Source organism: Paramacrobiotus metropolitanus, unplaced genomic scaffold (genome assembly GCF_019649055.1).
Source record: "Paramacrobiotus metropolitanus isolate TYO unplaced genomic scaffold, Prichtersi_v1.0 Parri_scaffold0000035, whole genome shotgun sequence".
NCBI classification, from domain to species: Eukaryota; Metazoa; Tardigrada; class Eutardigrada; order Parachela; family Macrobiotidae; genus Paramacrobiotus; species Paramacrobiotus metropolitanus.
In genome coordinates, this window is record NW_026570255.1 from 1172905 (window position 1) to 1188368 (window position 15464).

The following is a 15464-nucleotide window of genomic DNA, read 5'->3' on the forward strand; positions in this document are numbered from 1 at the left end:
CGTATATTTGCAGCTCGGAAAAAGCACCCCATTCTTCGTCACATTCCAGCAGGAGCCAGGCGCGCCTGCGCAGAATCCTACACGGCTGCAGTCAATGACGTGTGCAGTAAGAATGACGAAGAGTCTTGGGCCAAATTGTTGCTGTTTCCACTAGACAACCTCCACGCTCCCCTGCCAAAGCTGGACGAGGACCTTCCCCAGCTGCGTCGGTGAAGGCGAATTTGCGCGGCACATCTGCAGATTCTCCTCTCCCTAACACTGTCCGTAATAAGACCAGCAAGAAGAAGACTACTGATGAAACCTTACGCAAACTGGTGAATGCCAAACTGCAGGATGGTGACATCAGCGGTGCTGTTAAAGTTCTGACGTCTGAAGATACGGTTGCTGCGCTGACGGGAGACGTTATTAAGGCGTTACGTGATAAACATCCAGATCCACCAGCGGATCTGGATACAACGGTCTGTGACGTTCAACCTGTTGCTCACAATGTGTCTCCGAATGAGATTCTTGTCGCTGTTAAATCTTTTCCTGCAGGCTCATCAGCTGGACCTGATGGTCTTCGACCGCAGCATTTGAAGGAGATGGTGAGTGTGCCTGGAGAAACAGGGGAGTCCTTACTGTCGGCCCTGTCCAAACTGGCCAACCTAGCTCTATCCGGAAAGATCCCTGCGGCGGCCAAGAGAGTGTTCTTTGGTGGAATGTTGACGCCTCTATTAAAGAAAAACGGGGGTATTCGTCCCATAGCTTGCGGTTGCACATTGCGGCGGCTATTTGGAAAAGTTATCAGCCGACGCGTTCAAGATGAGATGGGAGAACTATTTCGTCCCGTGCAGCTCGGTTATGGTACTCGTGGAGGTGCAGAAGCGGCCGTACATGCTGCTCGTAAATTTGTACGGGATGACTGTTCTGAAGTACAGGTTGTGTTAAACTTGACTTTGCTAACGCTTTTAACACGGTCCGCAGAGATGTGATGTTGAAGAAAGTGGCGGAAGTTCTTCCTCAATATTATGCGTTTATCTCCGCGGCATACAGCACTCCGTCGTCATTGTTTTGTGGAGACCAAATTATTGCCTCTGCCCATGGTATCCAGCAAGGGGATCCACTTGGCCCGTTACTGTTTTGTTTGATCTCGGCTAATTTGTCCAGAGAATTACAGTCCGAATTAAACATCTGGTTTTTGGATGACGGCACGTGCGGCGGGGATCCGGATACCGTTTTGGGAGATTTCATGACTATATTGGGAAAAGCACGCACACTCGGCTTGCAGTTGAATTTGTCGAAATGCGAGCTGCACGTTTTTGGTGGCACTGAATCCGAGCGGAAAGAAGTCATTGAAAGTTTTCACTCTATTTCACCTGAGATTCTGCTGGTTTCGTCGGAGCAGCTGGACCTCCTTGGTGCACCACTTACTGATTTGGCGATTGGGCGAGTGTTAGATGGAAAGATCGGTCAGATACGACGTCTGACTGATCTGCTCGGTGTGTTGCCAGCGCATCAGTCATTGTTCCTTTTGAAGAACAGCCTTTCGCTGCCGAGATTGTTGTTTACTCTTAGGTGCGCCCCGTGTTGGAAGTGTCCAGATAAACTGCGCCTGTTTGACGATACCGTGAGGAGAAAAGCGGAAGAAATTACGAATGTAGAAATGTCCGACACCGTGTGGCGACAAGCGATTTTACCTGATCGCCTTGGAGGAATCGGCCTTTGTAGGGCGGAGGATGTAGCGTTGCCTGCATATCTATCTTCGTGTTATGCTACGGATCCTCTGGTCTGTGAGATTGTCCCGGATACTGGTCAAAGCCCTAGAGAAAATGTGGTTAAGGTTTATCAGGAGAAACTTGGAGAAGACCCACCGCCTATGCCGAGCCGTCGTTTCCAGTCAGCGTGGACCGGTGTGATGTACGACAAAATGCGCCGTCTCTTAGTGGACAATGCCGACGTTATCGCTAAAGCTCGCTTGTTGGCCCTGTCTACAAAAGAGTCTTCTGCATGGTTGTCGGCGCTGCCTGTGTCCAGTTTAGGAAACCTTCTTGATGATGTCAGTTTACGAGTGGCTGTGGCTTTACGCTTAGGTGCTTTTATTTGTAATGAGCACATATGCCGTTGTGGCGAAATGGTTGACAGGTACGGTCATCATGGCCTTTGCTGTAAGAAAAGTGCAGGACGAATCCGGCGCCACAGCGCGCTCAACAACATAGTTCAGCGGGCGTGTGGATCTGCGAAAATATCCGCCATTTTGGAACCTCCCGGACTTGATAAGGAAACTGGAAAACGACCAGATGGCATGACCCTGTATCCTTGGCAATATGGAAAACCATTAGTATGGGATGTCACTGTAGCTGACACGCTAGCGGCAACATATATTGGCCAAACTTCTGACCACCCTGGCGCTGCCGCGGAAGCCGCTGAGATTCGAAAACTGGGAAAATATGAGAAGTTGAGGGATCGATACATTGTACATCCTTTTGCTTTCGAAACTATGGGATCCTGTGGACCAAGCACTAGTGGTTTTATCTCGGATCTGGCCAAACGTATTCGGGAGCAGACTGGAGAAAGCCGTGCGAAGCAGTTTTGTTGCAGCGTTGCAGTTTAGAAATACAACGGGGCAACGCTGCCTGTGTTCTTGGTACAGTCGAGTGCAGTCGCAATCTCGATGAACTGTTTTTGCTTTTCTAGAGGTTTACAATGACTTGTATAGGAAAAGACTTCCCCTTTATGTATTTATGTATACCTAATTATTTTGAAACAGCTTGGTTTGTTACTGTCCATAAATTTTAAACTACTTAAAATTTCATGCATCAACGGTACTTCAACGTGCACCCTGCACAATCTTGTGACTGTTGACATCACATTTTAAATGATATCCCACGTTTTTTTTGCAGAAGCAAGTCTGTATTAATTGCATGGTACCATTTTGTTTGAAATACTCGCGATATTTGTTCTATATGCAGTTTTATAAAATTTCACTTTGGCTGCCGCGGGTTACGTATATGACGATCTAATATGTCTACAGATGGCACAAACAATGTGCACTTTTTACTGGGAAAAGATTTAATTTAAAAAGACCATCAGTACTCGTAAGTAGTCTTGTAGATGTAGAATTTACCGTTTAAAGATTTCTTCTTCCGTTTTAATTCCGCGTTTTCGTTATCTAGGTAGTCTGCAGGCGGCATGTGTTCACGCATACACGGCCATCTATTGCAAGCGCCTAAACAACAGCTTTTATGGCACCTATTCAAAGGCGTCAACGTGAACGCAATTTTGGTCCCTATATAGAAATCTATGTAGGAAAGCGCGCCGCGTTCACGCGTACTGCTAAGAAACCGGCCGTTTCGGGCGGTGCTTTAATAGGAAATCGGATAGATAGAAGTCAGCGTGAATGGGGCCTTACAGTTCCAACAAAACCATGACACCGAAGGCTTTATTCCGCGAGTGTCTTATGGTGAGTATCATCATGTTATCATTTCATGTCGGCTGATCGAAAACACTGGTATTTTTCTGTTGATCACAGATACGTACACCGTAATCGCTTTCGCCGGTACACAGTTTTCCGACAAGATCAAGTGCTTCGTCCCTGCAACTGGCGCCATTGTCACTTTGCCAGCGCTGACTCTTACAATTTCGGCTGCAAGTATCGCTGTTATGGGCCGGGGCGATTTGTACATTTGTGGTGGTTATGTGGGACGAAACAACCGTCCGTCGGGAAGAGTGTTTCGCTACGATGCCGCACTCAATCAGTGGCAGGAAAAACAACAAATGCAGACTGCCCGAGCAGAGGCTGGCATCGCGGTTATTTAGGGAATGCTGTACGCCATTGGCGGCACTGCCATCGTGGGGACAAGTTATACCGAGCTGGACTCGGTCGAGCGATTCGATCCCCAAGAAAACGTATGGGAGTACCTCGCACCTCTGCCGGTCGCCCAGACATCTTGCGCCGTTGTCGCGCACAACAAGGATTTATTGGTTTTTGGTGGCCGAACCCGCCGTGAGGATTTTTCTGTGCTCCGATACGATGCTTCCACTGATCACTGGCAAAATATTGGCGGCCTCTGCCCTCCCCGGGCAGGGTGTAAAACCTTGCAGTGGCACCTGCCAATGGCATTGCCAGTGGCATGGCATGCGATAAAAACTGGACACTCTGGCAACTGGCAAGCGATAAAACCTGGCAGATGCTACATAAAATGTGGCACCACGTATAAGCGGGTTCGGAGAGTTTGGTGTATCTGTAGTGCATATCCTTAAAACTCTTGCTAAAACATAAATAGGCCGGATAGTGCTAACAGCATCGGCCGTGCACAAAGTGCGTAAATTCGCGAAAGTATGAAATGAAACTCTGAAAGGTCAACTTTGCACCTTGCTGTGAGCGCGAAGTCATGCCTACAGGGCGTTACAAGCGTAACTGCATGATGTTAACCGGCGCCGCTGTGATTGCAGTAGGAACTGTGATTGCAGTGTACTCAATAGCAAGAATCAAGTTGTCACCGGGGACAACTTTATTTCAGCAGCGCGATAACGATAACAATTTTAAGATCTAATTACGGTGCCGTAATTAGATCTTAAAATTGTTGTCGCGATACTGAAATAAAGTGCACATCATCAAAGTTGTCTGATGGCTCAATGTAACCTGCCACGGCGAACTTTGTAATGTTGCTTGGTATTCGGTAACAATACTTTTCAGACTACGAGTGTTCGAAGGATAAAGCATTCAACACTCGCTCCTAATGTCAGAACGCTTTAACGTTTTTGTTTTTATGGTGCGCATGTTATATTCTTCGTACATCTGGCGTATTTATGTGTTTCTATCATTTTTCCATGTTAAAATGTTAAAGGCATTTGGAAGTTAATACTGTGCGCCAGCTACATATCAGCACGAATGCTTTTGAGTAGTGAAAAACTACTCGTGATAATAACATAAATAGCTGATTGTTAACTTGTTGTCACTTACAATTATTACATCATCTCAGTTAACGTTAGAGGCTTTATTTCGCAATATGTACAATCCAGCTTTGCTTAACAATTACAACCAGATGACGAATATGTTCCAACTAGCATGGGATGGGACCGTGCATAACACACTCAAGGTATGTACATGCAAATACCGCGCATTATTACAGTAGGGGGGGATTTTTATTGGGTTACACAAATGAACATTGTTTAAACAGTAGTGTCATGCAGCTCTGCGTCTAAAATCGTTGCCACTCGAGCCAACTCAAAATTATGCATACAGTACACAGTCAGTCTTTGGAGTAAACTTGACGTTTGCGCACTTGCGTGGTACAGTGTACTCTGTAGAAGTAATATCACCCTACCTGTCTAAATTTGCAAGCAAATCTGTACAAAATCTGTTGGTTGTAGGACCTTTCGAATTAGTCCGTGAACCACCAAATTTTTTTATTAAGGGTGTAATACGCATATTAAAAATACGGTGTAGTGTGTTCCGACTTATTAGAAGCGCATGTCAATAATAAATGAGACAAAAAGAGGTGGAAAAACAAATTAAGTTACTTAATGTACTACTTACCCAAATTGGCATCGTAGTCGAATACTCGAACACCGAGAACGCAGATACGGACTTAAACGAATTTGTTTTTTCGTAGCGTGTCACTATGATCCTATGATTCCCAATTTCCTATTCAATTTAAAAGAGTTCATATTTCAAGGACGGGACAGTGACAGCAAGTGCTGCAACTGTTCGGTGCTAAAAAAATTAGCGCCAGAATTAGAGTCAGATGTAACTCTTCAACGCAACTCGGCAACAGGGTTTAAGTCCGTTTAACGTATGCACACCGCACAGCTGGATATAATTTACACTTACGTATATATACTGGCGCTCCAGTTCAGCTGCTTGTGTCGCATGGTTTATTTTCGCCGATATAAGCAACTGTCAAATTTACCACGTATTGGGATTCAGATGCGAATTGTATCTAGGTCAAAACGCTCGAGCGCGCTCCAACTCACGCACTGATTTGTGAGTCAGACAGATTCACTGATAACGCTGCGCGCATTGGCCAGATGGAGAATCAGTTGCTGAATTATAAAACCGAGCTGTTGAGCTCGGTTTTATAATTCGTGGCCACATTCACGACCGCACATCAACTCGTTAAAGTTATCCTGAGCTGCTTATAAATGTTCGTGATGATTCCGTGCTGCATTAAACTGTATGAAATTACGCTATAGTCCGTAATTAAGTGTTGAGATAATATGGTTTAATTAACTTAATTAACTAAATTCTAATTAAGCAAACTTTAATGAACAGTTATAACTAGAATCATTTACGCCTAATTAGAACATTTAGCACCTAATAATTAATTTCGCACTTAAGTAGTAGTAATTTTGCACCTGAATTTTTAGCACCTAATTAGCAATTTTGCCCACATGAAGAAAAACTTAATTATTGCATGTCATTAAGCTTAAATTATTTTTCTCATTAAGTCTGAACTTGTTGTGTTGCGTTGACCATGGCAATAAACGGCAATGAAGGCTGATTTATTGCAGAATTCACGGTGCTCTCAGATATGGTATTTTTTCTACTCGTGTATCTGTTATCACTGGTGGGAACATATTTCAGTTTTTTTTCTCTTAGTCATAGAAGAAAGATGAGTAACAGATACGTGCGCAGCAGTCGTGTCGCAGATACAAGCGGGCTGCTGATATCTGACAGTTGCTATAATACGAGTACAACTGCAAAATAATCAGTTAGCTGTTTGTCGAGCTACCGTGCGTATGTAAAAGTGCGCGTATAAATGGCGCCGGTTGTTTTGGAATAACAGCAAAGTTCATGTGAAAGTATACGGCGAACAGTTGATACGAGCCAGTGACCGGTACTGTAGAACACTACAATCATTAAAAATTAAAACATGATAGACATTAGACAGTCACCATGTACGACCTTGCTTACTTTGGCCTGTAGTTTCAATAGATCTTCTTTATTAATAATCGCATAAGTTCTGGTAATAAAGAAAGAAATACGCTATCTTATTCACAACAGCAAAACTTCATTTAAACTATCCACTCCGTCCATTGTGCCAAGGATAGATGCTGCATTTCCACGCTGAATCTCCAACGATATTCGTTGACGCAAAAACTCATGTGATCGACGCTCTCCTGTATGCTCTTGAAGTCTTTTGCCCAACTCCTTCACGATGGCGATAGCCGATGGGCCCCAGGGGCCCATCGTTTCAAAGGCGATGGGAGAAAAGATAAAGCGCCCTTGCAGATACGCATACAGTCGGGACTTCTTATCTTCTGCTTGTACAGCAGCAGCTGCAGCCGTAACCGACGTCGAAGGGAGATGGGAAAAGGCCACTGTGTCAACGCACGTCACATCCCAGGCCAGACACATTCCTCTTTTCCAGGCGAAAGTTGTACAACCGTCAGGGCGTTGATCTGTTGTAGAGGACGTACCGCGTGGTTCCAGCTTAGCGGGAACACCGGCTGAAACGCACGCCCGGCATACAATGCTGTTTAAACCACCATGGCGCGCGTGTCTACCGGCCGAGTAGCTGCATGATAAACCGTGGTGTCCTAACTTGTCAACGCGCTTCTGGCATTTAGTGCAGTTATGGGGCTCGCAAATATCCGCTCCAAGACGAAGACCGATTGAGATTTTAATCGTCTCATCGTCGAGGAGGTTACCGATGTGGGCTGAGGGAAGCGCATTCAACCAAATAACGGCTTCAGGACAGGACTGAGCGAGAAAACGAGCTGTGTTAACGATGTCACCGCGAAACAAGTCCAATAAAACAGAAGCCGACACATTACAAAGCGGTAAGTCCCATGTTTTTTGGAGCTTCCGGGAACCAACTTCTGGAACTTCTGTTAGGCGGGCTTTGGTTTTCCACAACTCCACCGCTTCTGAAGCGTTCACTGCTGGTAGGTGAGGAAGCATTGATGACAACAAATCAGATACGGAATGAATCGAAGCCAAGTAGGCTGGAAGTGCTAATTCCTCCGCACGACGTATGCCAATACCTCCTCGACTGACCGGAAGTGTCGCTTGACGCCAGCATGGATAGTCATCATGGTTTACCCGAACGTTACTGAGTTCTTGAAAACATGAGCGCAGTGACTCGTCTATTTGATAAAGCAATTCCGAATGTTTCCAGGCATTGCAACATCTGAGCACGTAGATAATCTTCGGGGCACCCAAGCAGTGTCGAAGTAGATATAGTGCATGGTGGCGAGGAAGAAGTTGCAACCGTTCACAGGCTTTCTTTATGGCGCTTGATTTCTCAGAAAGAGTTTCACCAATCGCATCATCCAGCACCGGGGCGCCTAGCAGGGTTAGAGTTGAGCTTGACACCACGCGGAGCTGTGGGTGGTGCGAAACAAATTCATCAACCACGGCTTGCCGTTCAATTTCGGAGCCTCCCGATACAAAAAGTTCACATTTAGCCTCGTTTATGTCAAGTCCAATAGCATGTGCGCCTTCGATGACACGTCTGAAGTTTTCTGCAACAGTTGCCGGCGTTCCGCCCAGGGTTCCGTCGTCTAGGTACCAGGCATTAAGCTCGGTATCCAGCGTGGCAATTACTCGAAGCAAAGCCAGGCAGAACAGCAGCGGTCCCAACGGATCGCCTTGTTGCACCCCAGACTCAGACGACATCACCATTTCATCAATGAACAAAGAAGAATGATGTCCATACGCCGACCAAAAGAAATCATCGTATTCCGGGAAGTGTGTATGTACAGCTTCCAAAACCACTTCACGAGATACGGTATTGAATGCGTTGCGAAAGTCGATTTTCACGAGTGCTTTAATGCTCTCCGGCGTAGACTGGACAAAATGTCTGGTTGCGTGGACGATGGCCTCGGCTCCGCCCCGTACGTTGAAGCCAGACTGCTGAGGAGTTAGCAAGGCGGTTGCCCGGTCCGCTATTCTGCTGCAGATGATTTTGGCAAGTAGACGACGCATCGACAGTCCTACCGCTATAGGGCGCAACCCGCCGTCTTTCTTTCGCAAAGCCAGCAATTTACCTCCAAAAAATATCGGCCGTATATCAGCAGGTACTTTGCCTTGCATAACCAAGGACAGCACAGAGGCCATGGCTTCGCAAAAGGGACCGCTCAGATCATCTAACTTTGAACCCACCAAGTCCAGCAGATGTTGGGGCCTTAAGCCATCTGGTCCTGCTGCTGAGCCCCGCGGGAAAGTGTGGATGCCAGCAAAAACCTCTGCAGCAGTTATTACGGGCGCAGCAGGAGCGGTGGTAGCGCGGCGAGCCGTTGACGGTGGGGCGCATAAGGGGTGCTTCTCTCGTAAACTTTGGAGAACTTCAGGGGTGCAGTCCGCCACTGAATCAGTAGACAACAAAACCCGCATTGCTCCGGAGATGGATCCGTCGTCAATCTTCTGACCGACTTGACGAACGAGATCTTCATCGCTGCTGCGTTTTCTCCGACTTGACGGTGGGGGGCTGGGAGGCACATCCGTACCTTGTTCGTATAACGCGAGGTTTTTCTTCACTGCAGTTGCAAGTGAGGCTGTTCGCTCGGATTTGACTTTATCTGGGAGGCGGAGTGCACTAGGGCAGAAAAAGAGCAGTTTCGTCCAAGACTGGCTGTCGTTCTTGGTGGCGACCTGTTGGAGCACTTTCTGTAGTGCGGATCTCACCGCAGGTCTTGCACCATGGGGAACGCGGCGTAGTATTCGCTCCTTACTCGGGTGAAAAGATGCGGCCGTAGGTGGGGTAGGTGCAGCTCCCCGCGAATTGCTAGAAGTGGAGGCAGCGCTGGCGGCTGGGATCAGCTTCAGGTCCTGCGACAGGGTTTTGGGGCAAACGGGTCTGTGGGATCCCCAGGCCTGCAACAGTTTACCGCAGCCAGAACAAGAAAACTGAGGCATGGTGGGGAGAACATTCGCCGATGAAAATCGCAGTTAAAGGAGCAGATACTGTAGTGAGGGACTTACAAGAAAATCGCTGGTGTGTCGCTGGATGCCTACGGGACAGCTGCCACCACACAGCCTCTGGAGAAACGATCTACCAGACTAAGGTCCCGTAGCCACCCTCCATACTGAATGACGGGAAATTTGTCATTCAGGGGCAAAAATCACGAGCCCGCAGTAAAGATGAAAGAATTAAACGATTCAGGTAGTCCAACATAATGGGCATAGTTGAGATTTCCGAAAGCGTCGTATTACATACAGTATTAATTACATACAGTATGTATCACATACAGTATGTATGTAGTTGGTAGTCAAAACACTTTAACAAAAACGCGGTCGCGTTTTCACTCGATAAACTGATAATCTTTTTCTCTGGAGACCGTAATGTTTGCAAGCAGTTATAGCACTAGAGCTTAATTTCCGGTCGAAAGACTCGAAACTTTTTGTCGTCCATAATATTACTGATGGCCTGCCGTTGAGTGCTACGGGGAATGTTTAAATAGCATTACACTGCTGTGCTTTATGAATATTTCAATTATGTACATGGTTGTAGAGGTAGGAGCATTAGTATTATTACCAATAATTATTTCGATATTAGTGTTTCTGTTGATAAATATGCAGTTTTGTCGTCGATATATGTAAATTATTGTTATCAAACAGGAGAAACGATTGGCCTAATAATAGGACCACGTTGTTTTAACATTTGATCTAAATTAGCCGAAACAGGTAATGTCATGTGCCTGTACAGTGCAAAATTTGTAAAATTATTGAATAAATTAATACCTTATGTATTCAGTGCAAAAAAATAGTATTCAGTTTGGGTATAATCGTTGCCACTCATCAGTAGTGCAACGTCATACTGCATGAACTGCTTATTCGTCTCTGAATTATTAGTCTACAGGAGAGTGGCAGTCGTGCAAATTTTAGTCTGGATTTACTGCTTATAACTCTGCATACTGTAGTTCACTATTGTCACAGTATTGTGTAACTTTTATGTTAACAATTTTTGGAAACAATCACGTCAGTTTTTCTTCTGGTTTGACAGATGCCTAATTATGTAGTCGCTGACATTAACTTAATGAAATAATCGTCATAAGCTAAGCCACCAAAGGAGTGTGCGGAGAAACTTAGCTAGAATCCTAATGTAGATAGTGGTATTTGTCGATGAGCTGGCTTCTATTAGAAGTTTTTTACCAAAGCGAAAAAAGCCCTATGCTCAACTCCAAGGCATATTCCAGCGGTGTGCGTCTTAAATCGGGAAGAACCGCAACTGTCTTTAAATGAACGTTTTATCCTTTTGTATTGTATTTGTGGTACTTGGCGCACAGGGCAAACTGCAAGTGACCTTTTGAAATTTTATATGCCGGAGCGTCCTTTAATGCAAACTTTGTGCATCGTCAATACCGTTAAAACAATGAAAGAGAACTGCATACATACTGCCAAGAGTATCTACAGTAGACCAAACGCGCCGAATCCGCTTATACGTTGTGCCACATTTTATGCGGCATCTGCCAGGTTTTATCGCTTGCCAATTGCCAGAGTGTCCAGTTTTTATCGCATGCCATGCCACTGGCAGTGCCATTGGCAGGTGCCACTGCCAGGTTTTACACCCTGCCCACTCCCCGCATCAGCTGCAGCGTCTGTGTCGGCAACACAGGATTGGTGTATGTTTCGGGTACGTCACTGCAGTAAGCATTCTTGCCCAACACGGTGCTTTAAAATTGCAGTTCCTCATATTTTGCTAATGGTAGCACGTAGTACAGTGGTACGGTACCCTGTTAAAGGGTGGCTCGATGACGTACTACACGCTTCCATGTGCTAGTCTAGTCATCAGCCCAGCTATCGCGTCAAGGCCATACGTAGCGCGTACATGAATGATAACACTTCGGTCGGTTAACTGGAGCGGTTCAATGGAGCATAGAACGACACTGGAGGCCTCTAATCCAGCCGTCTCACCAAAGTCTGTACAATGGTAGAAAGTGAACATGTTTATTACTACCTTAACAAACAAAACTTGACTGGAATGCAAGCTGCTCATTCTTTGTTTATTGCGCAAGGAACAGCGAGTTTCATGAAACAGGTCTTGATACTGAATGGGAAACTGTTTGCGCATGAGCCAAGAAACAGCCATGGAAAAGGCACACTCCCATACGGCTGCGAACCCATCCCACCACGCGCTCAGATGCCGAGGATAGTACTGACTCAATCGTGGACTGAGGGCAGGTAGTATTCCAATTGTCATTTGCATGGTGGCGCTTGCAGTTCTTGGCGTAACTGCACTGCTTAATCACAGACTGTCGTGAACAGCCGTACCCGGTACAGTGAAAGTGCGCAACCATGGACCGCAAAATAATAGATATTTTTGCCATACACGGTCCCATATTCAGCGCATAAAAACCCGGCAGACTGGCTGTACAGTAACTCTACAGTGTTCTAAAGTCCCTTTCTACAGTATTCCCTTTGTACCGTGTCAACTCTGCTCCGCTTGACATATTGAAAACCGTAGCCGGGATCAGTTCAATTTATTACGAATAACATAACTCGTCATAATGGTCTGCGATGCATCCAAACACACAAGTCGCATCGTCGAAGTACCCGAGTTGCAGTTGGTACTTTCCACTGCGTAAGAGCAGCCGTACCACACAGTGGCACACACATACACTAGTGGTGGGAAACTGCTGTCGGTGCCATTTGGCAGTCATTCATTTCCTGCTGAACTACGCACCATTGCAGAGGAAATGGCTGAGCGTTTGAAATGTACAGGGTGCCGTGAATTAAATTCTAGGAGTCACTCGTGTGAGTCGTGTCACATTGTGCTGTGTTATACTTTTACTGTTTTATTAGAAAATGAGGTCGTATTTACCGGCAGAACGTATGTAAAAAAGCGCAACAAAATTAGAGATCTACGACGGAGAGATCTACGATCGTAGATCTCTTGACGGAGAGATCTACGATCCCCAGCGAAACAAGTCGACTGAAAAATGTAAGTTTTCAAAGAAGTGTAATTTAAGTAGTGTGCGTCTTGTATGGACTGACTGGTTATCAGCACATGATTATTCATTTTTATTAATTTGGCATGAACGGTGACCAGTCTTATCGTTAACGAAAATTCATCCACTGTTATGAGGCGGAGCTAGCATGTTGTTGAATATTGTTAGAATACACTGAAAACTAAGAAAATAAGAAGCCCTACTGCAGGAAAGTTACTTTTGTACAGTGAGTTGAATGCTAATCGGATACGACTCGCTGAAGAGTCGTTTTCCACAAAGTGCCAAGTGGACTCAGCACACAGGAAGTTTTCCCGCCCTCGATGTATGGTAGTATCAGTGCGACGTCCTAAACGTAAAGTTGCAAATCAATATTAAAGAGATTATGCAAGAAACGGCGACGTAATCATGCACCTTCATGACCCGCATGGCCTTTGCAGTAGTTTGCTGCTAGACGATTTCCTTTTCTGCTACTGCTTTGCTACATAAACAAAATTTTTTTGTAGTTGTCACAAATTCGCGCCGAGTCGAAGGTGCTATTGTCAGCACTGGTGGCCGCTTGTATATCATGGGCGGCATGTCGCTTCCGCGCCACGGCATGAAATGGAGATTCAGTGGTGCAATGAGGCGAATATTCACGGAGGATGGACGCTACATGAAGGCCAAATCCCACCGGGCCGATGTTCTGGATTGAAGTGTTCACAGCTGTTCTACTGCTACCAAAAGGTAAGCAAGCGACAGTTATTTTAATCTCATGGAACTTTTTCCTTGACATTTTGCCTCCATAAGGATCCGTGGTTTTGCCCCCGCACTGAGATTTCATCCCATTTTGGCTGTGCTGTTCGAGAATTTGGACTGTTTGAGCTGCAACTGAAAAGCCAACATCATCAGGACAGGTCGAGTGTATACCATAGCGCATTTCTTTTTAGTTTGTCTCTGAAATAATTTGTCCACGCAAACTATTTGTTGATAAGCTTAATCTCTTTATTAATGCGATTGTCGAAGAATCTTCGTATGAGCAGGCTTTATGTACACATGCCTAATTTCTGTAGTTCTTTATGAGGTTGTACGCCGACGGTCTCCGTAGTTAAACTAATGTGTACGTCATATTAAACTGTCAGTATGCGATGCCACAAGTAACCTCCCAACAGTGTTACCTTAATCTGGAAAACCCAACGCATCATATGTGGACCTTTTGGGACGCTTATTACCTGTGATGGGCGGCATATTTGATGTGCGCGCGTAGACGTCACCGAACGTTCTCCCATACTTACTTTAGATGATTATTACACAAAAACAGTAATACTTACCGGAAAATAAAAAATTTATTTAAATACAGCACATTTTATTCTACAAAGTGATGTAAGTGTCATATTTTGGTGAATATGCGCTGATTTCAACTTTACTGGTTAGCTCGGCTCGCAAACTGTTATTGTAGGGTCACTCTTCACTAGTCGACCTTGTAATCCAGAGCGTGTTCTTCTGTAACCTTTATTCGTTCACAGCTCGCAACACACTGGCTTTTGCCGTAAAACATAAATCTCTTTTATACTCTTTTTATGACAGTTATCATCCACAGGATCTGTGGGGATATACTAGCGCCCATCAGATATCGGGCTAAGAACAGCGAACGTTCAGCGAACGTGCATGACACAGCATGCCCACAGACAATAGACTTTAACTATCGGACATAGTTCATATAAACATAAACTATCCACGCGTCTGTGGCGTGACACTGCCCTCCGCCTGGTGTTTCGGTCCTCCAAAACGGAAGCCTATGAAAGGGGGGCAGTCGGAATGGTCCGGAAGTGTCCGGGCAGGTCAGCTGACGGAATATCCGGGTAAACCCGAGTAGTTACTACGGCCAGGGGAATCTCGACTCCTGGTTCCATCCGCGTTTGTCCAGGCTCCATGTCCGCAGCCGGTCGTCGAATCCTGCTCTCCCATTGTTTCCGACACACCGTCGTTAATCGCGAAAATCCGTTGCGCATGCAACACGCGAAAACCACACTTCCAACAGAAAGTATGATGACGATGGCTGTGATCACGTATTTGATTATCGTGACCCATGAAGCCACCAATGGTAGTTGTCGTCCAGACTCAACAGCTGTCTGTAGGAACTCGTCCGCATGACGAAGGCCATTCTCCTCCATCGCCCCTGCGATCTGAGCGAGAATCCCATATGTGTACCGGTGTTCACGACTAAGAGCGTTGGACAACGCTTCGTGAGACAACTCAGTTGACACATTGAACTTAGCCAGCAGAGACTGATGTGATAGCCGCTGTGTCGGCTGCTTCCGCATCCAGTCTCCGTTAACAGCGATGAACGGTAAACCGCTTAAGTTCACAATTTCAGAATGCCAGTAGCATGTCTGGAACGGAACTAAACTGTACCCATCGTAAGCTATCGTCCAGTTACGATAGCGGGGCTGAGGCCCACAGGAGGTTGGAAACACTTCAATCTCCACTTCCAGTGCTTGGCACTGTTGCATGACGGCGTAGCTACCAAAGCTACGTACATGTTGACAGGTCGTGTACCCTAGCCGTCGCGCGGCCAAGATCCCGCTAACATGGGATAAGGTCACGACGTCCCA

The 15464-nt window shown here is 45.9% G+C and overlaps 1 protein-coding gene across 1 annotated transcript; it reads left to right on the forward strand.

The window, feature by feature from the left end:
• Positions 1–266: 266 nt before the first annotated feature.
• Positions 267–13564, forward strand: LOC129589498 (uncharacterized). The gene is made up of 3 exons (XM_055484275.1): positions 267–882; positions 964–2555; positions 13377–13564. The coding sequence occupies exons 2-3, from the start codon at positions 971–973 to the stop codon at positions 13562–13564; spliced, it is 1773 nt and encodes a 590-aa protein (XP_055340250.1). The 5' UTR covers positions 267–882; positions 964–970.
• Positions 13565–15464: the final 1900 nt, after the last annotated feature.